The 25,520-nt window shown below is 41.8% G+C and overlaps 1 protein-coding gene across 1 annotated transcript; it reads right to left on the bottom strand.

Moving 5' to 3' along the window:
* Positions 1 to 1,309: 1,309 nt before the first annotated feature.
* LOC125011983 (guanine nucleotide-binding protein G(q) subunit alpha) lies at positions 1,310 to 20,796 on the bottom strand. Its single transcript, XM_047591555.1, has 7 exons — positions 19,642 to 20,796; positions 11,341 to 11,525; positions 8,837 to 8,991; positions 8,615 to 8,743; positions 7,003 to 7,132; positions 6,117 to 6,270; positions 1,310 to 5,440 (listed from the first exon to the last, which is right to left on the bottom strand). Exons 1-7 carry the CDS (start codon positions 19,775 to 19,777, stop codon positions 5,250 to 5,252), a joined length of 1,080 nt encoding a protein of 359 aa, XP_047447511.1. The 5' UTR covers positions 19,778 to 20,796; the 3' UTR covers positions 1,310 to 5,249.
* Between the last annotated feature and the right edge of the window lie 4,724 nt (positions 20,797 to 25,520).

Genomic DNA, 25,520 nt, shown 5'->3' with positions numbered 1-25,520 from the left:
TAAAAAAAAATAATTGTCCGTATATGAAATAGGCTTGGTTGGTACCTGGTTACCAGTTGTAAGTTTCTACGTCATATTACACAAAGTTCAGGACAGGAAACACACTTCACAGCTTGGGAATATAAATGGAGAGTGGAAGGGAAGCATCCTGCTTCAGCTTCTGACACTGACTCCTTTCTACCGCTAGGGGGCAGGAAGGCCAACTGTGAGTGAATGTTCATATTTGAATTACATCCTGGCTGAAACTTTTATGTATCTTTTACACTTTTGGTCTTGTTGAGAGGTTTTTATTTTTGAATGAGACTGAAAGTAACAGGATGATTCACTTGAGTTTTGGTGATCAGTGCTCATCCATCAGAGGCTGATTTTATAGTTAAATATAGATGTCAAATGAAAGATTGCAATAGAGGAAAGTATGTTATGCTATACCATATACCATGGGCCTGTAGGGCCTGTTTGTTTTTTCTATTGTTACCAACGAGTATTGAAATGTCTTCAAGAAAATTCAGGCAAGTCCAGACGCCTCAGTTGCAGCTTCGTTTTACAAATACTATGAAACACTAATATTATTTAGTTTAAAAGGAAGCCTCTTCTAATGGTGTTTTTAAGGAACAATTAGGTTGAAGTTTAAGCATCTAAGTAACTGCTCGTTTCTAGACATAAAAAAAACTCACTGAGAATGTGGGGATGATGCAATAAATGTGAACATGTACCTGCACCAGTCATTAACCAGCTATTCATTAATAAAATTTAAGGTAACCAGTATTAACCTACAGGGTTTTTGTGCAATCCCCTCTCTGTTTACCCACAACATTGTCAATCTGTCCAGTGACGTCCAGTCTACTCTGCATCACTCATTGATTTGCATCCCGAACACAGTTTAAGCACAAACATTTGACTTCGTTGTATTGAGTCAGCGCGGAAGGACTTCTGCTGACAGCTGTGTTCATTTGCAGACTCGTCTAGATTCAAGTACAAAACTCCCATTTACACAGAGTTTGTGCATTAAGGCTGTTTTTCCCTTCTTGATTCGAGGGCTTTATTGGTTTTGATTAAGAGTAATGTCTTACATTTAAACAGATTTAGTTCAAAGTGTTCGACTACGCTGCAAACTAGCCAGCTTTTCCTCTTTTTGAGGACGTTTTGGTGTGGAAGTAAAACGTAAGACAAAAATAACTTGATTTTGGCTATCAGTGTTTTACGCAGTTTGTGTTTGCACACCTCAGGCTTTTTCAGTTGTTTTTTTTTTTTTTTTTTAATAATCTGCTTCACTAAAATGAAAGTGAAAATCAGGAGTCGACAAGAAACATGTTGCTTCATTCAGAAACATGTTGAAGGAGTGCGAGTTTATGGATACAAGAAACATTTTATACAATTATGATTGGAGATCATTGCAACACTATTTTCCAAAAATGATTCAAGAAAACTTGAAAAAAAAAAAAAAATGATTCAAATAATTTCCTTCTCCAGGATTTCGGAGGCAGAGAAACCCAAAAGTGAGCCGGCTGAAAGCAATCAGGTGATGTGTCTGACGAGTTTGCAGGAAGTCCATTATCCAAGCCTGCAGTTTTCAGTAGGCAACACCTGAACCGCTCTTAGATGTGCTATGTGAAACCTGAACAGCAGCAGAGGTCGCCAACATCAGCTGGAGTCTTTGCTCCCCTAAAAGGAAAATCCATCCGCAAGCACTCACCGAATACTGCTTCAGATTAAATCCAATTGTAATTTTAAGTCTTTTTAATTTTTTTTTGTAGCCTACCGCCATCACACCTGTGGCCGTGAGGCTCTCTGTGAACCGTTTCAGCCAGGATTTCCCCTTTAAGTGACAGAGACAGTGTTAATAGCCACTTCACAACAGCAGGGACACAGGTTACTGATTACTGCAAGTCTACAACGAGCAATCATCGGCACAGATAAGATGAAACTATAGTCCAGCTTCAAAACATCTTCCCTGGCGAACGAGCAGAATCGCGTTAGCACCACTTTAACATTTGGTAAAAATGTGCGGCGAGGCCCTGCTGCTGCTGCTGCTGCTGCTGAGTGGTTACTCTAAGGTCTTGATTTTCTTCCAGTGCACAGCGAATCGGACTTGTAATGAACTCGCTGCTATGCTTGTTGACTGTCAAAATCAACTATGCTTGTGTGCAGTTTCACCTGCCAGCTGGAATATCTGAAAACAACAGGGCCTCCGAGCGAGGCCTGGTTACCTGCCAGAGCATCTGGTAGACGCCAAAACACTCAGCAGGCGGCCGCTGGCGGTTCCGAGTCCAGACTGTGACAGAGTCCAGAGCCGTCGTCTAACCAGAGCCACATCAGACAGCCCAGCGCATCATAATGCACCGCGGTACGAGTTTTAAGACATGGATCTGAAGTGACAACATTATGAGATCATTGGAGAGTACGCTCTACGATTACATTTCACTCGTGATGTGCTTATAATGTCCTGTAATTATGCCATTTTAGCCAAATGAGCTACAAGTCGAAGCTGATCCCAGGGCTTCTTATAGCACAGAGTTACAAACAAGGAGGGAGAGAGCGAGAGAGACCACCGAGCCAAGACCAAAAACAATCCTCCAGCTGCACAACGGGGACATTATTGGCTGCACTAGCTCCACTTCTCGTAAAAACACAGACACCTCGCGTGGGATTCCGGAGGCACAGCTTATTCAATAAGGCAATATATATACATGTGAACTGTTCTGTGTTTCTCTCTTGCGCTGTCGTTTCATAAATAAAGTCTGAAATAATACTGTACATTCTGATGGTGGCAATGAATTAAAAAAAGGAAAAGTTAAAAAAAAAAAAAAAGCACCTGTAAATGTCCTAATTAGACCAAATGGTTGGGTCTTTTTTGCACATTTGTGCGCACTTCACAATACCGAGTTTCACTCAGTATTTGGGAGGGTGCAAAGGGCGACGGCATTCCCATCCGTTAGCAGAAAGATAATTACAGCTCCTTAATAAGATTAAGATTGAGATCATCCACAATCATAGCCAAAGCAACACTTTACATGCCTGCCACCCACACAGGCTTAGCAGTATTTGAGATATAAAACACCTTGCCTTATAAAGGTGGTCGTGGTGAGGTGCGTTCAGGATCACAAGGAGTGCAGGAAGTTAATCAATACTCATGGAGAAGCTGTGTTATGAGATCAAATGTGTGTATATATACATATATATATATACATACATACACACACACACACATATATATATAAAATAAGAATCAATGAGTGATGTAATTATACATATATGACAAGTGCTCTGTTCCTGAAGCCGTTTATGAACTAAACTATCACAATTAGCCCTGTAGATTAGATTCAGTCTGCATTTTTTTTTTTTTTTTTTTAAATATAAAAGTCAATTTAACAAAACTGGCATACTATTAGATCAGTTGCCGGTTAATAATATTCCTCTTTGCGCAGTTCTGAAGCTGAACAATGTTTCTCCGCTGAGAAATAAAGTTAAAAAAAAATACATTCTCCTCTTAAAAAAACAAGGAACCAAAAACAAACGTGTAAATAATATTTTTTTTTCTTCCAAAAATTAATTAGCCATAGGACATACAATACAATTACATAGATACATATTATCAATACCACACATTCAATCTGCCAAAAAAGTATTGATTACAAAGCCAACAAAGATGCTGCCATGTATATATATACATATATGGCATATATAAATATATATATATATGGCATATATATATGTGTAGACAGACAGAGAGAGAGAGATATCATATGTACAATGATTATAGCATTCATAATTGCACTATGCCTCAATAAATGTAAATTACAGGCTTATGTTCTGGGAACCATTACAAATAATAATAGAAAAAATACTTGGGAATTAGGAATTGCAAATCTGAGGTGCCAATCAGATACAAAGAGCTTTACTTTGGTACAAACTGAACATCAACACTCGGCCCTGGTTCATACTGCAGGAACTAGCCAAATTTATCTCCACTGCTATTTAACTACAACAGTTAAGACAGCTGGGCCGTGATTGGACGAATGCAAAGAAGATACGGCTAAAAAATGACTGGGCCGTGTGCAGGCCACACAGGGAGGGGTAAGTAGCCGTGCGCGAGGCTGTGATTGGACAGTTCAAGCAGTTCAAAGCGCCGGGCGGCTGCCTCCTCTCTGTCGACCTGCTCACTGACTGCAGCTACGAGTCAGTCCGTGCTGACTGGGTCGGTGTCAGGAGGGAAGAGTAACGCTGGCCTTGTTGAATACTTCAAAAAAAAACTCAGCCGGTCTCTTCAGCCCTGATCTGTCCTCAACACTCTCTTTAATTTAAGTGGCAAAGTGGAGTCTGGTGCTAGTTTTGTTTTTTGGCATTTGGCAATAAATATACGTGTATCACCGTAGTAAAAAGCGTTAATGTGGCACAGTTGAACAGAATCACTGAATAATGTCACCTCATAAATTAATACCTCCTCAGGTTCCCTTCAGTCTGCGTTAAAGTGAACGCCGCCATCAGAGCAGATCCCTGTGCATGGCTCAAAGCTCAGAACGTGAGTTTAAAGACAATTTATCTCACATTTCTGAAGGCTGTGGTCCTGTTGATTACCTTCGCTCTGCATACGACTCTGACTGTTTAATCCCCCTCCCCCGCCCCCAATAAATATGGGGAATGCACTTAAACAGTCACACGTGCTCTACTCACTGACCGGTACCAAAGTCAATGCAAATAATAATCACGATTTCGGTCCATCAATGTGAAATCAATTGGAAATAATTTAAAAATCACAGTTTATGCCTACTTAAGAAGAGACCTGCCAAATCAGTCTAATAAAGGAAAAGAGGAAGCTGTCAATCAGAGATCCATGACACCGTTTCCTGTCGGTCGACAGGTAGACGCCTGTGAAGAAGATCCAGAATGTATTGGTAGGCGAGGAAGGAGAGAAATAAAGAAATGACAACCGTTTTTCTTGTTTATATATGTAAAAAAAGAAAAAAAAGAAAAAGCAGGAGGCATGGCGCACACTGCATTCATTCCCCATATATCCTCCCTATTTTTCATCAGCTCCTCCTTAAATAGCAAGACAACCTTGACTTTGCACACCCCTCGGGGACCAAGAGATCAAATGACAAATAAATTACTGTTATGCAACCTTTTTTTTTTGTTTTTTTTGTTAAGCGTGTGTGTGTGTGTGAGAGAGAGAGAGATCTATCTTTTCACAGATTGCGTCAGTCAGTGTGTGTCGAGGGGCCCGGGGTTGGAAGCCACCGCCTGCCGCCGCTCTACACCAGGTTGTACTCCTTCAGGTTGAGCTGCAGGATGGCGTCCTTGACGGCGGCGAAGACGAAACGGATGTTCTCTGTGTCGGTGGCACAGGTGAAGTGGGAGTAGATGATCTTGTCGCTGTCCGGGTTCAGGTCCACAAACATCTTGAGGATGAACTCTCGCCCCGCTTGGGCGTCCCTCTGCGGACCTGGAGAGGTGGGAAAATAACGCTCCGTCAGTACGCAAGTCTGATCTGTTGGAAACGTAGACGACAATTCATTTTGTGTTTTTGCAGCGTGTGTTTTCTGGTCTTCGACGGACAAAAAACTGTCAGCGTTAGACAATAAAACTTCTGCAAGAGGATGAGAATTGAGGGGCTGACGTCTGTAAACACAAATGCTGAGCGACGCTTTTACCAGAGCCTTTGATTCCATTATTTAACCTGAGGGAGTTGCCATCTGTAAAGCACTCCCATTAGTAGTGGTATAAAAAAAAAGATGTCACACGATTTGAAACACGGATCAGGAATCACATTATGACCAACTTCCTAATATTGTGTAGGTCTCCCTTGTGTCTCCAGAGCAGTTGTGACTCTTCAGAGAATGGACATGGGTCTTCTCAGGGGCCTTTGAGTGAGGATGGCTGGTGCCATCAAGGAGTGTCATTGCTATGGGGTGGGGGTGCCTGGTCTGGCCTAGGTGGGTACTACATGTCTAACCTCCACACAAATGCCAGGTCTAAAAGTTTCCCAGCGCGAAATTACATTGCCAGAAGATGGTCAGCATTGTTTACTTCTACTGTCAGTGGTTTTAATGTTGTGGCTGATCGGTTTGTATGCGGTATTCATAGGGATCACAGTGCTTGGTTCAAATGTCGACACTCACCATCATACTCGGGGAAGTAGTCGACCAGATGCGAGTACATGATCTTTTCCTCCAGCAGGTCCTTCTTGTTGAGGAACAGAATGACCGAGGAGTTTTGGAACCAGGGGTATGTGATTATTGTCCTAAACAGAGCTTTGCTCTCCTCCATCCGGTTCTACAAAGAGAGCGCGCGTGAACGCGCGGCGCAGCGAGGGAGGGAGGGACACAAGGGAAGAGAGAGAGAGAGAGAGAGAGACAGGGGGAGAGGATGACAGTTAATCACTTAATTAAACCTCAGTCTTTCATGCTTATTAACCACACATTTTAATAAAGACTTTAACGCACCAGAGGGAGAGCAGCGGAGACAAGAGAGAGAGAAGAGCGGCCGTGTCTTTAATTTCTCCCTCGCACTCGCACTTCAGTGTTTAACTGAAGGAAACAACCGTACTGAAAGCAAGCCTCACACATCGCTGCTGCACTCTGTTAAACACAATGTCTTCTGTGTATTGTAAAAAAAAAAACTATCAGCACACGGAGGACACGCAGCTGGCCGGCGTCTTCTCTTTCAAATGTGCAGGCAACAAAAGAAGGAAAACACGGAGGACTCGCATACGAACGCACACCTGCTCATTAATACACTTTAGCGAATCGACACGCATGCTATATCCTCTCAAGGAGTAGATGTGGCCTGGGGCGGTATTCAAACCAGCTGGCTGATCATTTACAAATGCTTTCCAAGGGAAAAAGAGGTGGAGCACTGCCCGGCAGGATGAGAATCTGATTTCCATTGTTTAAACTAAAAAAAGCTTTTCATCTTTAACACTGTTTAAATAATAAGATAACTGATGGAATCCCTTAGTCAAGTGTTTGTATTACGTTTATTTTCTCACAAATGAACATGAGTCACCTCGCTATCTGATTCCACCAAAACTTGGTCGTACTCGCTGAGCGCTACCAGGAACATGATGGACGTGACATTCTCGAAGCAGTGGATCCACTTCCTCCTCTCCGACCTCTGGCCTCCAACATCCACCATCCTGTTGCGGCAAGAGCATCAAAGGGGAGAGAAAACAGTCACTGTTTGACAGCCCTGAAAGTATCTGTTCGGATCTCGTCTTGATCCACAGATCAGGGCGTTACATAACAGACAAAACGTAGCGCCTGATGATGCTGTTCGAACATGTGGGCGAAAAAACTTTAAGCGAACCGAATCTTCAGCTGATTTAAAGCAGAACAGTTACGATCACGAGCTGCTGCTAAGCGATGTGTCATAAAGGGGAATTTGCTGGGGCCTACTTGAGAATCAAAAGTGAAACCCTACATTCAGGCTGGTGCACTTCCAGTGTCTCAATAAAGCGTCTTGGGTTGAGAAACACTGTTAAAAGTGAAGTGATCATGGCTTGGGACGCGGTCGGTACGAAGAAAGACACGACTGGGATAAAAGTGTGGATGCATCGGTGTATAATATGCACCTCAGTTAAACACAGTGTACAATAAATATGTCAACTATTAAATTGTGCTTTTTACAGTTTAATGTTCTGGATCAATTATCTTAAATCTCGCTGCATATTGCATAACTGCATGCTTTTTCAGTCTAAATGCCTGTTGAGCGTGCACTGAAACGCCAGTGGGCTTTTAATTTGAAAAGTTTGAAACAGGAAGTGTTGTATGAACAACGTAGTGCACAAGTTTTATCAGCAGGTTGGGAAACACTTAGAAATAAGGACGTGCCTCCAGGACCAACCTGCTTAAAGTAAAGAAAGGACACAGTCACTATTTGAGGAAATAATAATAATAAAAAAGTAAAAACTGCTCCATAACATATTTAGTTCAGTTCACCTCATAAACAAAGGGTCATGTTTTATTTCATCAACTTATCAGGCTCCCTAATTATAAAATATTACATAAATTGTAAGTACTGCCACCAGATAACAGTATTTGAGTTGGAAGTAAAATTTGTGACATGACACCGGGTCACATACTAATAACGCATAATTGAGTAAAACCACTTGTTTAAACTTGTTTGGCCTCATTCTGAGTCAACGTCCTCCCTAAGCTCTTTACATGGCAACTGAAAGTGAATATTCAGTAACTGTGATATTATTTTTCAATATGAGCTAAAGCAGTCGTGTACTAAGAACTTTTCTTTTTGTGCATGCATGCCAACCCCTGTAAACTGCTGTCACGTGTACAGTGCACAGATGCGCGTCCCAAACTAGAGTATAATCCGTAATTGAGATGCGTCTAATGAATTCACCTGAAATCCGACCAATAAGAATGTCCTAAATCCTAAATGTCTTAATAATATGTAATTATAGAGTGCATGTAAATGCAGTGGTTGTCTTGACTCTGTTCTCTTTCCCATGAAGTTAGTAGTTACAGCTGAAGATTAGTATTATGTTACCACATAGGGCTAAACAATGTCTGAATGTTTTTGCTTATATTAGGGACCGTGTAGAAAGAAACTATTCTAAACCATAAATATTCACAAAAACTCTGGCTCTCAGATCTAATCTCACCTGAATATGACGCTCTGCAGGTCAAATGGGTACTCAATAATCCCCGTGGTTGGGACTCGAACCCTCAACACATCCTGCTGGGTGGGAAGATAGGACCGCTCAGCGATCCGGTCCAACGCGTTCAGGTAACTGAAAGGGTAGAAAATAAAAACAGTCCAGGACTGGTCATCACGCAGGCATCTAAAACACAGTAGCACTACAAGAACTTTCCATTCTCCTCACTATTTAGTGGAGTCTGAGAGCTGGTACTCCCTCCTCCGGTCGTAACACTCCTGGATGCCTGGGTCATTCCATAAGCTTTTGATTGCGTCTACGTAGGGATTCTCGAACATGGAGACCTTTTCTACGTCCACCTCCCTCACAATGTTGGCGTTACCCTGGAAGGAAACATAACGAGAGAAAGCTCTATGAGTTACACTGACTTGTGTCTCTATTTAAACCCAGAAAACAAGAACACAACTTAATTCATCAAAACTTCATGATGCAAAAAAAACAATCCCTGTACAGGTTGCACTAATTAACAGTGGTTTATTTTCTCATTAACTCACATATTTCATATCTAGATTTTTTTTTCGCGCAGCCTCCGGCTCAGCATGGACCTAATATTTGAAGGCCTAATCCCGCTGGGCCTGTAAAGGAAAAAGTTGTAACGCCCCAGATTCCCATTAACAGTCTCATGAGAGAGATCAACATGATTTCACACACACTACAGCGTCCGCATGCTTTACGATACTAAAGGCACTGTGTAGGCACAGGGCAGGAACGTTTTCTAACCATTTACAGCTAACTGAATCTTCAGAGCACGTCAACGTAACACATTTGGAACTGATGCCAAATCCAATTTTCACCTCAGCTTGAAAAACTCTCCCATGTGCAGCAGGAGATGCGTTGCAATGGAGCAGCGTTGGATTCTGACAGGCTGTTATGAAGCTGCTACGATAACAATGCATCCACATATGGATTTATTCACATTTATAATACATGAAAGTCATCCACACAGTCATTATCTAGCACTCTACCACCAACTTCTCACCCAGCTACACTGGATACTTGCACAAACACTGGCAGACAGTCGAAAATGCAATCAAAGCAAAATAAAACAAGTAAACTTTGCCTCTCCTGAATTAAGGTAATGAAGCTATTAGCTGGTTTAAAAGTTTATGCGTTCCAGATGATCACGTCGCTCGCCACTTCCCTTTCTTTCCTTGCGCGCTGGTTGCCTAAGCTGGAACAATCAGAGCGAAAAATCACCGGTAACGTTGTTAACCCTAAAACTCAGCGCCTCAGCAGACAAGACGTGGATTCACTGTGCATCGTGTGGCCTAGGATGAAGTCTGGAGACGCAGCTTCGCCAAAGGTTTTTTCCTCTGAATTTGAAGAGATTCGCGGAGACATTTACTATAAATGCAGGGAAGGAAAGTATAAGCATGGTCAACGGGTTTCATTTTCACTTCCTGTGATGTCAGTGAAAGCCTTTGTCAAACATAAAACACTTCCCATTTTACACTTAGGGTGTGTGCATGAGAGCAGAGGGACGTCGGCCACAACGTTTGAAAGGAACTCAGTCATTTTGTTTTATGGTTTTAGAGTAATAATTCAGATTGCCACAGATAGATAATGAATTCAGCTGGATTGAATTAATTAGATTTATTATTGTGGCAACAAGCAAACAAAATGGTCCGCCACAACAGCAGAGGTAGAGCGCCATGTCCAGCTCAGACCCATGTTGCATTAAATCTTATCACAATCTTACACAGCCATCCATGTCTTTACACTACTGACACTGATCTTCACACGTCATGCTTCATTTTCCCCATTTACTGAAAGAATTATTTTTTTAGGTCAAGTCTGAAGTGCGTCTTCCTGCTTTGTTGTGGTCTGCGATCCAGTCATAATAATTTGGTTCCCACTTTTGACTCAGTGCAAAAGTGTCCCAACATAGAACACGTTTAAATGGCTTAAAATCATCAGTGCAATGCTCGACAAACGGTTAATGCCCTAAACGTTACGTCACATTCAGAAATATATAAACCCCAATGCTTCAACCAGAACAGAACTTTATGTACTTCTGTCCAAACTACATTCTGCCGTGTTTAAGGACAAGACAGAGTCAATAAAACGTGACTGACCAAAAAACAAACAAAAAAAACAAACCACTAAAATATCCCAAATACTTGGTACATTCATATCACCTTGACAGTTAATGTTGTGTAACAAGAATGCTGATCCACACAATCAAAATTATTATCTGAGGATGTCAGACTAAAATTTTGCTAAATATTTTATGAAACCTCCAAACCAGAATCTCCAAATCACCAAAATCTTTAAGTAAACAATGGCTACACTCCACTTCCATCCATCCAGTCTGTCACTCTCACGGGGAATAAACCACCAGTCAGAGGTCACGTTAACGGCTATGACTACAAGGGAAGCTGAGGTGATAGCTATGGAAAGTGAAGTAAAATCTAATTGAGCAGTAGGGCAGGTCTCCGTAGGCTATTTGTATGTGTGTATTGGTTGTGTATATAAACAGGGTGTGACGGAGCGCTGGAGTGCTTTGAGGACACAGGATGTGCAAAAAAAAAAGGACAGGAAATGATTATGGATGGCTGTTCCAAATAAGATAGTCTGCGCTCTAAAAATACAAAAGCATGTCTTTTCTCAAAGTATTTGTCAGGGTTGATTGCCATTGTCATCTCACGCTCGACCGAAGGCGCCTCACTTACCCTGTTGTGCTCGTATTTGTAGGGGATCTTGAGCGTCTCCATGGCTCGGATCATGGCCTGCATGGACGTGAAGATGTTCTGATAGACCAGTTTGGTGAAGCCCCTTTTGTCCTCGTCGGTGTAGCCGGCGCCGTGGATAACCCTCATCTGTTTGATGAATGTGCTCTTCCCGCTTTCTCCAGTGCCTGACAAGGGAGACAGCATTTAATCTCCCGTGTCAGCGTATATGCTCTCGACATGGGCATTCAGCCATTTAAAATCTACCTTAAGCTTTATGGGCGCAAGCTTAAGTAACAGTACAACAAACAATAAAACAACAAGCACTTAGTGAACAATGACAATGACTAATAATAAACATCATGGCCCTGGAGTTATTTTTGACACTGCACTTGCTGATTCTTATGCGTATCCCTGCCGCTAGTCACTTAAAGGGCGGGCCATGAAGAGACTAGCGGCAACGTGGCGTCAAGAGACCCTTGAAATGCAGCGATGGTAGACAAAAAAAATAACCCCTTTGCTGACATACGTTGAACTAAACTTGGCTACGACCAATGGGAGCGACCGACACAGTTAATTGACACCAAACACAAGACCCCTAAAGTTTACTGCAAGAGAGCTGCCACTTTGGTTCCTGACACTAAATTCCCTCCCTTGTTGATAGCAGGCTTGGAGCGGTGGTGCAGTCGACTGTAATTAATTTAAAAATAGTGATGGGAAGAAGAAGAGACGAAGAAGAAGAGCTAGCTCCATCCATACTCTCGCCAATATCTTTATATTCTGCATTTGGAGCGGGAAATATATAAGAGGGTTACCAAGGCAACCAGAGCCTGGATCATCCATTGGTCATAACATTATGACCACTGACAGGAGAAGTAAATAACATTGACCATCTTGTGACAATTCAATGTTCTGCTGGGAAACCTTTGGAGCTGGCATTAATTTGGATGTTAGTTAGACATGTACCTCCCACCAAGACCAGATCGGGTACCCCCACCCCACAGCAATGACACTCCTTGATGGCAGAAGCCATCCCCAACAGGATGCAATCAGACATACACACCAACAGTTCAGGAACAACTCAAAAAACATGAAGAAGAGCACAAGGTGTCGCGGTCTCCAAAGTTCCTAGATCTTAAACTGATCCAGTGGGATCCACTGGAACAAGCCTGATCCACAGAGACTCCCCCCTCAACCCACAGGACCCCGAACTAACAACATCTTGTTGCCAGACACTACTGAACACCCTCAGTAGGTCCATGTCCATTCTCTGATGAGTCACAACTGTGAAACCTCCACAATATTAGGAAGGTGGTCATAATGTTATGCCTGATGATTGACGTATATAGTCATTTGACCCAATACGGGAACATGATCAGTGATCAATGCAGTGCAGTAAAGTAAGGCCTAGAACAGAAGACCCAGTGAATCCCATTGTGGGGTAAATTAAAGGATTATCTTATCTTATTAAAAACATAAATGTGTATGGAGATTCTTCCCGAGGGAGAAAAGGTTAATTGTGTTGTTTTTTTTTTGTTTTTTTTTTCCTCTTCAACGACATCCTGTCTTCTTAGAAACCTGCACACACTCACTCACTTAGTCACTCACACTCTCAATTATGTGCTGGCTTCTCTCCCCTCAGCCTGTTTGCTTGATCTGGTGACAGACCAAGAACAACATCGCTCTCCTCTCAGTGGTGACAGGAACTATTTGGGTGTGAAGAACCGGGGGTGTAGTTTCTCTTTGGTTCATTGAGAATGTTGGCAGACCCGCCGAGCAGTCTCACTCCACGCCGCTGCTAACCCTTGAATGTGTGTGTGTGTTTTGCATGTCGGCGGCCAAGAGCTGGTGTGCCAACAGCCTCGCTAATAAACTTCACCTTATAACATAAACTTCAACCAAAATCTCACCGCCTGAGCACCTTACAAAGCGAAGATACGAACCAAAGTAGTGCTGACATACAAAGACAAACTGTTTTTCTATTGCAGACGTGCCAGAATAGAAATGAGAATCCTGGCCATGAAGTGCTCTTGAACCGTTCACTTGACCCCTAAAATCTTGCTTACAAATTATTAACAAGAGCCAATAAGTAAAAGCTAATACGCACACAGAAGCATCGGAATATATTCATCATCGTATTGCTTTCGTTGTCCTCATATGGTTTGGTTGAGGTTTTCATGTGGCTGATTTATGTGATGGAATAAAACTCAATGTTACCGTCGTGTACCATCTACTTCATGAAAGTAGACTTTTTAGTTATTCCGTGCTAAAGCTCCAAAAAACACACTCGCACTACCCTTGGGTCACTTTGACATATTCACCTTGGGCCAGTGGGTGAGAGGGAGTTTTATTATTAACTATTTCATACTATTAACAGTGTCGAATCTCCTCTGCATGCACGCTTAAAGTGCCCTTGAGCAAGGCACCCAGCTCCACCCACCCCCCCAAAACCGCTGCCCGGGCGGCACACATGCTCCAAGTGTGCTCACAGCTCTTTGGGTGTGTACTAATGGATGGGTTAAAATGCATACTTGGCCAATAAAGCTGATTAAACATTTAAACATTAACCTCAACAGCAAGTAGGATTTGTTGCAGCCTGAAAATAGCGTTAACAAGCGTGAACGCCTTAAGACATCCGCTCTGAAAATAGAAACTTTCTATTTTTTTTTTTAAGTGGAACAGCGAGTAATCTAAAAAAAAAAAAAAAAACTTAAATGTGCCAATGGCTTTAGGTTTGCACAAGCACAAAGGACACACGTAGCTCTTGTATTCTGATCTCCCGGCTGTTCAAACAGAGGTAAAGGTGAGGTAGTCTCTTACATGACGACAAGAAAAGAAAGCCCTGATGGTCAAACAGTATCGTACAACGATTTCTCCAAAGTGATTCAGGATTGCTTGCCCACATCTGGGTCTTAATGGGTTTTCTTTGTTACGAGGAAAAGATAGAGACGCGGGGAATACGCGAGGTATGAGCGTGCGCTGGCCATTAGTGGCCGCTGAGTCACCTCTCAAATCAATGCATTAACCGAGGATTAACCTGTGTTTGAGGTTAGTGTGCGTGAAGCAGCGTCACATCTGAGGTGAGCCCTAGGACCCGGTGAACAACGGTCAGACTTGGACAGGCTGAAAACGAGAAAAGAAAAAAAGAAAACCACACCACGTCTGAACATTTGACACTTAAACCCCCACTATTCACACCCAAAGCAAACAATAAGCACAAAGGCGATTAAAAGGGTCATTTGAAAGGGCTGTTGTCCACTGACGTGTTGCGTTTCAACAGATTTAAATACACTAGTGCAGACATGCATCTGAACAATTTAAAACTATTTGAAGAATCCGCCACCGAGATCTAAGGAAAAGCCTCTGGTAGGGGGTTAAGACAGAGCAGTGCACCACTTTCATTTTTACTAACGCCTTCTCCTAAACTGCACCACGTTTCTCTGTTTAGATTTGACCCCGATAGAGGAACCTGAAGTTCATAATCACACATTGTGCTTGTCTGCACGAGTTTCTGTATTCGTTTTTAACTACGTAAGCAAATAAAGACGGCTGCCATGCTGAATACTACAGTAAAACGAAAGTGCACAATATGAATTATTACCGAAGTTAGAGATCAAGGGGAGGTGGGAGTGGAAGTACAGTAGCAGACCAGAGGTTTAACAATGTTAAACTCCTTGAGTGGAGTAAGTGGAATTAATCTGAGGTGTTGCTTTGCATTTTTACTTTCTTAAAGAGACTCACTCCCTTGGGTGTCAGATGTATTCAGCGTATCCAATAGTCTATGTTCTTCATGGTGTTAATATATTTCATAAGATGGCAGAAATGTTTGAAACACATGCCATCTATATCCGTCGATCCCGCCGCTGCCAAGGACCAATCTATATTGGAGTATATGCTGATAAGGTGTTAAGTATTAACGCGCTATCGCTGCAATCTGATAGGACCCTGGTAGTAAAATTGAATCCGATAGAAAATAACCAAAAAAATGCTCTGTGTCTCTTTCCCAAACTCAGCATTTTCTGTTTTGCTTCACCGTTAACTTGGCTGTATTCATACAGGAATCAGACGACACCTTCAGTGTTTCCTCTCACAATTACAACCATGTGTTTGTTAAAGGCTTGTTAAAAGCTGAGGTGGACTTTGTTCAGCCGCAGCCTTGACAATCTTCCCACAGCTTTCATTTGGCTGATAACAGCAGCTGACAGTGATTGGGTAGATCAACACTTTAGCTAATGTTTTCATGTACAACTTGAGAGTCCCCGTTTTGTTGGCCCCATCATCTCAGTTCTCTGTGATTTTGTCTGTGTATGTGACTGTGCCTGCGGGACAGGCGTCATAAACTAGATCCAATGGTCTCTGAAGGATTGGAGTGGGTCTGTGCCACTTCTGTAATTGATTGACTTTAACTTAATTTAGGGGACGCAGACAAGTCTGATAATTATTCATGATTAACCCATTTGCTTGAAGGTGTCCCAGACATCGGTGCTAATTCAACAGGTCTGGTGTGTGCAGTATGCAGCCAGAAAACTGTGACAAATCTACATCCAGATTAGCCAAAACTTTTTGCCTGACCAGCAGTCCAAAACAAAATATCCAGATAATCCAACTTCAACCAGTCACAATCGAGCAAGTTAAACCAACAAACATTTGGTACTTTCATTGAAAATAGTTAGGAATCACCTTTCTTTGGACTGATTATCAATTAATTGTTTAAGCTTACATAATAAACTTTTATTAATTGGTGAAAATCTTTGTTGACCACTATGTCCACTCTGAATAACCTGATATTATAGTTATTACAATAAGCTAGTAGGTAAGACCTACCACCTTCCTGTGAGACTCCAACAATGCAAACGTGTATTTTCAGTTTAGTGGAGTTTGTATTTACAGTAAATACATTTCAATGAGGCGAAAGTAGTGTTGTATTCAATCCACACAAACATTAAAAAAAACTGAATACGACACAAAGAACCAAGAACGTCTATCACAAAGTTCCCTCTCTGTGACTAACTGCCAACTTGTCATCAGAGAAGAGTTTAAATAACCTCTAAACTCAAAGCTCCAGTACCAAGCTTCCGCACAAATGTTGAGGAAGCATTCACTTTTGATGTTATGTTGTTATAACTGTAATAAAGCTAATTTAACTTCGTAACTTCTGGTTAAGACTTGAGGAAGAAGTACTACAATATGTCAATGCAATAAGGAACCGCTTTTTATGTCTTCCCGGATGTAATTGTGCAGGTAATGGAGCGCTGGCTAACATTCAAAACGGCTATTAATATTTAACATAATCCGATCATTTATAGAATTGTCATATTCCCCTGCGATGGACAGATGGAACAGCTGACACAGAAACTATCACTAAAATCTGGCTCATCCTGTCTGGTCAGGCTCAGCAAACAAAGAAGACTGACACGCCCTCTTTTTGGGCTAAAAAAAAAAAGAGACCAATTTTAAATGCATATTAATTAACCTGAAACCTCAGCTAATTCATATTTAGGCCAACTTTGCCCGAGGTGTTTGCGCACCTTAACGAACTCTTTAGTACTGCCAACTTTTTAGCTTTCAACTTTATGTCCTCTCCTGCTACATCAGTTCTGCTACACTAGCAATGTGCGGTATTTTTGCTCCTCCGTCTAACATCGGACGGGTGTTCATTTCAATCTTTCCCCATTATTAGTTTAAAACCTCTTCGTGTTTGTGGAACACGCAACATGGATGGATGGATTGGATGTAAGTGCTCGGGATGTTCTCATTAGTTATATTACATATATATTTCTACGAACACAATCCCCATTCCTCCAAAACAATTAGTGGCTTTGAAAGCTTATCGCTGAAGTATAAAAGCCAAGACATTCTGCAGAAATAAAAAACCTTGATGAACTTCTAAACTTGACAAGAGCATTTTGTGTTCAAGTCCCAGAGGACGCCAAGCAATTAGTAAGTTTGAAAACCCGCAATACACTGAGAATATGGGTTACTGGAGCCATGGGGAGCACACACCACTTCCTCTGGTTAACTCGACCATTGGCAGGAGAAGCATTGGCGGTGTCCATGTGTAATGATAAGCCCAAACAGAAACACAGGATTTCACTGTGAATACAGATCTGTGCCGTAAAACAAACAGGTTCAGGTTCATTTAGGCCTAATTGTTTTAGAAGCTCAGACGTGTGCCAGCCTATTGTATGTTAGAATGCCTCAACTTTCCACGAGGATTAATAAGGTCTATTGTCCCGGTTTAGCCTTGACCATATTACATTTCCTATTTATACTCCACTTAGACTCTCTTTGCCAGGCCTTAAATCTTTCTTACAACGCATGACAGCACGACACAGCAGGAAACAGTTCATACCACCGACCAAAGTCTACACGCCCTGTAACTTTTCTCGTTGGTGTTAAAGAGAAATCACACGTATGGTGTACCATCCCAGAAAACATTGTACTTACTGGATCCAAACGTGTGTTTTCTAGGATCCTGTCATTATCAAACTGCAAGACTGATCAGACATAACATTAAAACCACCTTCCTAATACTGCGTCTCCACTACAGTTGTGACTCATCAGGGAATGGACATGGGCCTTCTGAGAGTGTCCTGTGGTGTGTGGAAACAGGATGTTGTTAGTGGGGGCCTTTGGGTTCTATGGTTTGAGGGGAAAGGTCTCTGTGGATCAGGCTTCTTCCAGTGGATCCCACAGAAACTTGACCAGTTTGAGAACTAAGACGTCTGGAGGCCAGGTCAACACCTTGAGATGTTCTTCATATTTTTTGAGTTGCTGCCACACCGTTATTGCGTCAGGCGTCCTGCTGGGGATGGCTGCTGCTGTTAAGGAGTACCATTGCTATGGGGTGGGAGAGCTTGGTCTGGTCTAGGTAGGAGGTGCATGTCTAACTAACATTAATGTCAGGTCCAAAGGTTTCCCAGCGGAACACTGTATTCTCACAGGACAATCAACGTTATTTACTTCACCTGTCAGTGGTCATAATGTTATGGCCCTTCAGTGTGAATCACAAGAGAATGACGGCTAATAATCTGATGAACATACGGTCAACTGAGAAATATAGGTCAATGGCTGCTTTTGTGTTCGCATAATGAGCAAATTGTTGGGTATTTAGCGAGATTAAGGGCCAACAACAACACAGTTATTTGTCCATATTTAACAAGGGTGTGCGGCACTACTCAGCTCCTTCAAATCCTGTTATGGGTGATTCATTTAATCATTCGGTGCTAACAGAAGGGAGCAATTCTTCACTCTACCCCCTCTCAAAACATGCTTTCAGGAGACAAAACTTGGATCTAAACGTTCGCCTCTCTTTACATCTCAACCAGAGTGAGGAGATCACGGTTTCTGGCAACCACTCTCCGGGACCACAGTCATCACGTCTAATGGGCTTTTCTGTGAAAATCTAATTAAAAACGGGATGGTAAGTAGATGACTTGTTTTCCTCACATTTCTTCAGAGTGACTAATACTTCTCCGCAAGACTGCCCACCCCCCCTCTGCCCTTCTTCACAGCCCCACACTAAAATGCACAGGTTCCAACATTATTACTGAACATCAGGGAACTGTGATTAGGTTTTGACACAATGGAAAATTACAAAAGGAAAATCAATTTAATATTTTTTTCTACACACTGCATCGCTGGCGAGTTAGGCATTAGTTAGTTTGATTACGATTAAAAAGGATGCATATATTAAAGGAAACATGAGTGCATCATCACACGTGTTCCTACATATTATAGAACAGCAAGCTCCCTATACACTGACACCTGCGATATAATCATTGCCAGGATTAGGTGTAGCTGCAAAACTGTCTTGATTACGCCCAATAAAGTGCAGACTTTGGCCCAACCAGCATTTAACACACTCGTATATGCACACCACCTGGACAGGGGCCCAAAGGCCTGTCGCTGTAAGGATAGTGCAGAGGTAAAAAAAAAAAATAAAAAAAGTAAAGGCTGTGGTGCCTTGTAAGCATTTGTTTCCTAGACACTAACCAGACACAGTTATTCAAATCAGGTGGATTTTTTTCTCTCTCTCTTTACACTGGCCTTTGCTGGATAGCATCTCTTCCCTGTGCTGACCTGCCAATCTGTGCAGTGCACTCCCAACACTGACATATTTCAACCACCCACTCCCCAACTTCACTCAGGTGCCACATCAGACCCTCACCATATCCCCAAAAAGTGCTTTTTCTTTTTCTTTCTTTTTTCTTTTTACTTTAGTGAGAGAGGAATTTGGGCTGTGCAGTCTCACTCACTCCCCACTCCTCTCCCTTCCCGTGTTTTTGTCCCTGCCGAGCTTACCGAGAAGCAACAGTTTCAGCTCCCGGCGTGCGTCCCTCTTATCCCGGCGGAGCTGCCTTTCGATCTCGTCGTTGATCCGCCTGGCTTCTTTCGCCTCCTCGCTGAGGCAACACGCCATTATGGACTCCAGGGTCATCCTCTCTCTCCTTTTCTCTTTTTTTATTTATCTGTTTTTAAGGAAAACGCGCACTTTTCCGCAATTTCGCCCCACTCCTCTCACTGATTCATCCAGATTTCAGATTTTCGCCAGGGGTTTAAAACAACAACAACAACAACAGCAGCGGCAGCAGAAGTGGAGGCCTGTGTGAATGCCAAATAGCGTCCTCATACAGGCCTACGTGGGGGTGAAATAACGCGTGGACGCCCTTGTAATGAGCCTGTACAGCGCACAGATTGTGGTGGAAAGGAAAATGAGATATTTGAGAAATTATTGACCCCCCCTCCCCCCGTTTCGGTTCGCTCTCTGCGCCTCCCGACAGCCTCCCGACGGCGTCCAAAGCGGTTTCGTTTGGATATCCGTGCAGTCTTAATTGGCGTAATCTGCTTTTGCGTCTCAATATGATCAACAGATCCTTTTAAGACACATCCTCCGTGCTGCTCCTGTGTGTGATCTCGTTAAAGCATTGTCATCCGTGGCCGGCCACCCTCTCCGTAAAGTCCTCAACGTTGATATCTAACAGTCAAAAAATTAAAAAAATTAAAATAAAATCCTCGCGTTCAAGTTTGCAGTCTGCGGGCGAAGGGGGCGACCGCAAAACAACTCATGAATAAAGCCTGTCCGTTTGTTTTCCAATGGCTCGGCTCCCGGGCGTGGTAAGGCAGAATATGGCGGACTTTCACTCCAATCCGCTAGGCTGGGATACAGTACAGTTATCTCTCTCTGTCTGCTCGAAAAACCAAGAAAGCCGCACATAACAGTTCAGACGGGGCTCTGGACACGGCAGGGGGAGACGTGGATCCCGGTTTGGCTCGCAGGGCGCACACGTCCGCGGCTCGGCTCCTGGATGAGGAGATAGGGAGAGACGGCGCGCTGCTGCCTTCTTCCCCCGGACCAATCTTCTCCTTTTCCTCAATTCTCTTCATGTATTTTTATTACAGAGGCCATCCACTCCTCCGCTGGCAGGGTGACGTCGGCCTCCCATCGACTAGGGGGGGAGTGTCACGTCAAACAAGCGCCACACAAGTATTTAAACCCCAACCTGTGGAATAGCAAATGCGTATGAATGGACATGTTGAGTCCATTATCTCCACATGCAACCGCGCTTTAATCACGGCTGTGTCCCGTCAGTTAATGTTAATGGAAAGCAGTATATAGACATATTTTTAGAAGAAGAAAAAAAATCTGTGCTTATTATATCGTCGTGATGACCACATGCACTGGGTTTGTTGCACAGTGGCTGCAGTGGACTCGCTATATGCGCACAGCAGCGTGCAACCAAATAGCACTGCAGTAAATTGTGAAGGTCATTATGTTCTATTTTTATTGCGACAGAGAGGTGTTAATTCAACTGCACAGTCAGTTCTGGGGCTGTTATGCTGCTAACGTGGTCTCTCTGATATACAGTACTGTAATCAGTGGTGGAGGAAGTGTTCCACCTGCACTGAAGTACTTCTGCCACAGTGCGAAGGTACACCGTGACTTTAGCAAAAGTGCCCATTCAAATGTAATTCGGAAAATGCAATTTGAGCATTAAAAGTGAGCAATGTACCTTGTTGAAAGCCCTGCCCTTTGTTATGGACAATTTAAAGAGAGGCCTAAACCCCACGGGAACTTATTGCAAACTTTTACATTGTATAGAGACCATAACATTTAAGACATAACTAATAATAAAATGCATAAAGCTGATAGCTCACTAACTAGCAGTAGAATAAAGTGCACATGTTGGAAATCTACACACCTGGATTGTCTCCTGAGCAAAAAACAAACAACAAATAAAACATGGATATGGACAAGTCTGACAGTTATTGCTCATGCACTAATGCGAAAGCAGGATTTTACTGTTATAGATAGCTGAGTTGAGTTGATAAGCAATTATTACAATTACAATTTTATCCATTAATCCAACGATATATTCGCAAAATATAAATACAAAAAGTGCTGTGTTTCCCCAATAGAAATAGATACGATTAGATAGATGAAAGTTAAAAAAAAAAAAAAGGAAATTCCTCGGCTAGTTTTATGTACACCTAACTGAAAATGATAGACAGACACCAACCCTTGTTAAAAACAAATAAAAAGCTTTATGTGGGTTGTGATGTTCAGATTTGTTGCTGCTCGAGTGGCACTGATTCAAGCTTAAGGTCACTTTGGAGGCTGTACTGTGTGGACTACATTGCATTAAGCTAAGTGCAGTTAGAGTAGAATTAAGTCTGCCTAGCTGTGGTCATTAATATGTATTCACCTGCTTGTAAGTGATTGTCCCGGTTTCAGCTGGACTGCGAATACAAACCATAGGTTGAGCAATATGTTGATTCAAATGTTGGGACCTTACACTGCACATAAAAATATCATATACAGATTAAGTTTGGCTCAAAGTGTTGATCTACTTTGTAGGGCTTCCTGTGTACAAAGCCTACCTGAAACTGTTCCAGCTTTTTTTCTTAGTGGGTCACATGTCGTGCTCCACCTGTAACACTGAGTCAACCACAAATCACGTCTCTCCACTGCTCTGCTTTTCTTCCTACATTGGGAAACAGCCACACGCTACAAGAACAAAAGTCTCAGTAAAATTAGATAAGCAGATCTGCCCAAAACATTCATGGCTTTTTAATTTAGTCATAAAACAGCCAATTCTTCTAGCAATACAAGACATCAAACAAGAATCAAAGCACCAGTCCACCACCAGGTCAGAATAACGGTGTTGGAAAGTCTCTTTTCTGTCTGTTCCTTCAGTGAAACATTAAAGTGAGCAAAGAACCAGACATACTTATTTTTTCAGCATTGTACAGTCATCTTATTCAGGGGAGAAGCCAGCGGCTTTTCATAGTCATGCACAACAAACAATGAGGTGTACACAGATGCAAGTCTTACATGACCTGTACTCTATGGTAAATATGGTTGATAGCAAAAATTTATTCACACAATAACACCATGTCCTGGGCCAATTCTATTCCAGACTCCGCACTTAAACCACCCAAGTTGCTTATCCTGCCATCAGTTCATTTCCAGCATTCTGTCTCAGTTTCAGAGTATTTACTGCTATTTTGTACAATCCACTCAGACCAGAACATTTGTGAATGTAAGGGTTCCATGTCTTTGTTCATTATTTTAGAGGTCTAATGCAAAGCAGCTTGTAGTAGAGATATTACAGTACACTACGTCCTTCTACTCTTGTGCTCTGTCGTCTTTGTATTTTTGTTCTTGGTTCTCACTCAGCATTGCATTGTTGGCAGCGTCTTTCCAGAGCTTTTCACAGTGAGGTTCATCCTGTACTTTAAGCATGAATCACTGTTTGAGGACTGAAGAACGTCAAAGAGACGACTTGCGTCACCAAATAGCTCGGTCAACCAATAAACTGCTGTCTTGTCACTCATAAAAGACACATGATAGTATAGTCGATTTATTACGGGGCAGCAAGCAACAAGTCTGCATGCCACCTTTGTGTCACACATGCAGTTCTCTGGGTGACCCTGCAGACATGTCTTTCTGTATGCATCTACTTGTTCAAATACATGCAGTTTTGAGCCAAAACAGAAAAGAAGCACTGAGTTTCTGGGATTTCTTATATAATGCCAAGATTAATGCAATCACAGTTACATTACACATTTAATAAATTAATAAATAGCCAAGACACTTGTACTGGTGGGAGAATCAGTCTCACTATCATTACAACAGTGTTGGATAATATTTTAGGATGCAGTAGCATATGTTATGCTCTTAAAATTGTTGTGTATATTTGTTAATACACCTGTCTTATCACGGTCAATTTATTCTTTTCCTCTAAGCCACCATTGCACAAGCGTGTGTTTGGAAAATCTTTAAAGTTTGGATGGGCAGATTTTTCACATCTACATCTGGAAATTTCTTCTTTTACTTCTCTAACATAAAGGTTTAAATCGGTGTTAAAGTGCTTTTTTCAGATTTTAATATTTTTTTCATTTTCATGATATTGTGAAGAACAGAGCAGATGTTAGGACTGTAGGGGCGTGGGAATTACCTGGACTGCAGCTTTGAGGAGTCAACTCTCTAAATCTCATAATTCTCATGCTGACTAACAAAAAAGGGTCTTTCATTTATTTATTTATTTTATTTTATTTTACCTTGATATCTCTCCTGCAAAAATACACAAGTCAATAAAAGCACCTTGGTCTGAAAAAACAACAATACGGCTTGTCTGTAATACTTTAAGTAACGCTGGCGAAACAGCGATGACAGAATGACAAATGCGACCTGTGCGCGTCTATTAAGTGCCCCCCGTGGTACAAGTTCAGCTTACAATGGTTCCGCCCACTCCAAAAGAAAAAAAAAGCAGTAATGTGGCTAGTGTCGCTGCCATGTGGTGGTCGGGTAACCATACATACGATAGTATATACAGTTAATGATACATAATCGTATTTGGAATTTTATATAACAAATTATATCTAACCGATGCAACATGCTTCAGTAGTCTACAGTTGTGTAAAACTCCTTCTGACACTCAAAAGCTCGAATCGAGGTCACCTCACATAGGCATTGAGCAGTGTTGATTGTTGCTAACTAATTGGCCCACTGAGACCACTTAAATTGGGGCGTCCCAGTAACTTAGTGGTTCGCATGCATTTGTTTAAATACCCCTCATGAAGTCTGGTTTTATCTGTTCTGACTGCAGCAAGAAGACAAAAGATCAGCGAATAAACTGAAAATATGACATGAGAACAAAATGGTAAAATATTTTCAAAAGAATTAATGTTAGCTGTCCAGGAACCCATCTGATTTGTCCCAGATTTGCAGCTTGGGGAATCATTGAGCTTGTGTCTGTAATGAGGGTCAACCAACCAGCTCTCTAAAGGGACACTCAGCCACACAGGTCAGTGACATTTTAACCTGTTAAGTGTTTTCAGCACAATCATGTTTAAATTTGCTATGCTCACACTTCCTTATATCTGCTTTTTGGACTTATATTTCAACCAAACAATAACATAACACTTTGTGGCATACTTCTGTAAAAATGACAGTTTTGGGAATATGAGCGTAAAATGTGCCAATATATACTAAGCATGAAGGACTAAGGATGATATTTTTAGTGAGGAGCATAATGACAGTAATCAGTGTGTAGTGTCTGCAACAGTGTGCACAAGGCTGCATTTAAAAGTTACTGAGTGGCTGATAGTTTGAGGTATTTTTTGTCAAGGAATATAATCATCTGCATAGCTGAAGCACAGGATCAAATCATGATGATTAGGGCCTCAAGGTGGGACCTAGTTTTGAGGCCCTGTTTTGAAAAAGGTCCCTTTGACACAGTTCCATTATAAGACCTTCATTATTTCAGCTGATGTTGTGCTACAATGTGCACATGAAACATTTCCACAGTGAAGACAATGCACAGAAAGCAGGAGGGTGTTAGTCGTGTCCCAGCATTTTATTTTATTCCCAATTCCCCCAGAAATCCCCCCAGAAACATTAGGAGGTGTAGAAACAATTTAGACTTAGATCCACAAGGGAAATTGCTTGATCACAGTAGCTTAGTTGCACATAAAAAAAAACACTCTTAAGAACCACAAGTAAAACTAAAAAATAAAATAAAGTAAGATTAAAATAAAATAAATGTAAAAAATAAGTAAAATTTTGTAAAAAAATAAATAAAAATAAATAAAAAAATAGTATTAAAAAAAATACTATAACCAGAACATGTAAAGAATTAGTATATGAACAAATGTAGAAGAAATAGAGGGAAGAATAT

The sequence above is a fragment of the Mugil cephalus genome, chromosome 8 (assembly GCF_022458985.1).
Source record: "Mugil cephalus isolate CIBA_MC_2020 chromosome 8, CIBA_Mcephalus_1.1, whole genome shotgun sequence".
Classification (NCBI taxonomy): Eukaryota; Metazoa; Chordata; class Actinopteri; order Mugiliformes; family Mugilidae; genus Mugil; species Mugil cephalus.
The sequence above is the reverse complement of the archived record's forward strand: the minus strand, read 5'-3'. Positions and strand labels throughout refer to the sequence as shown.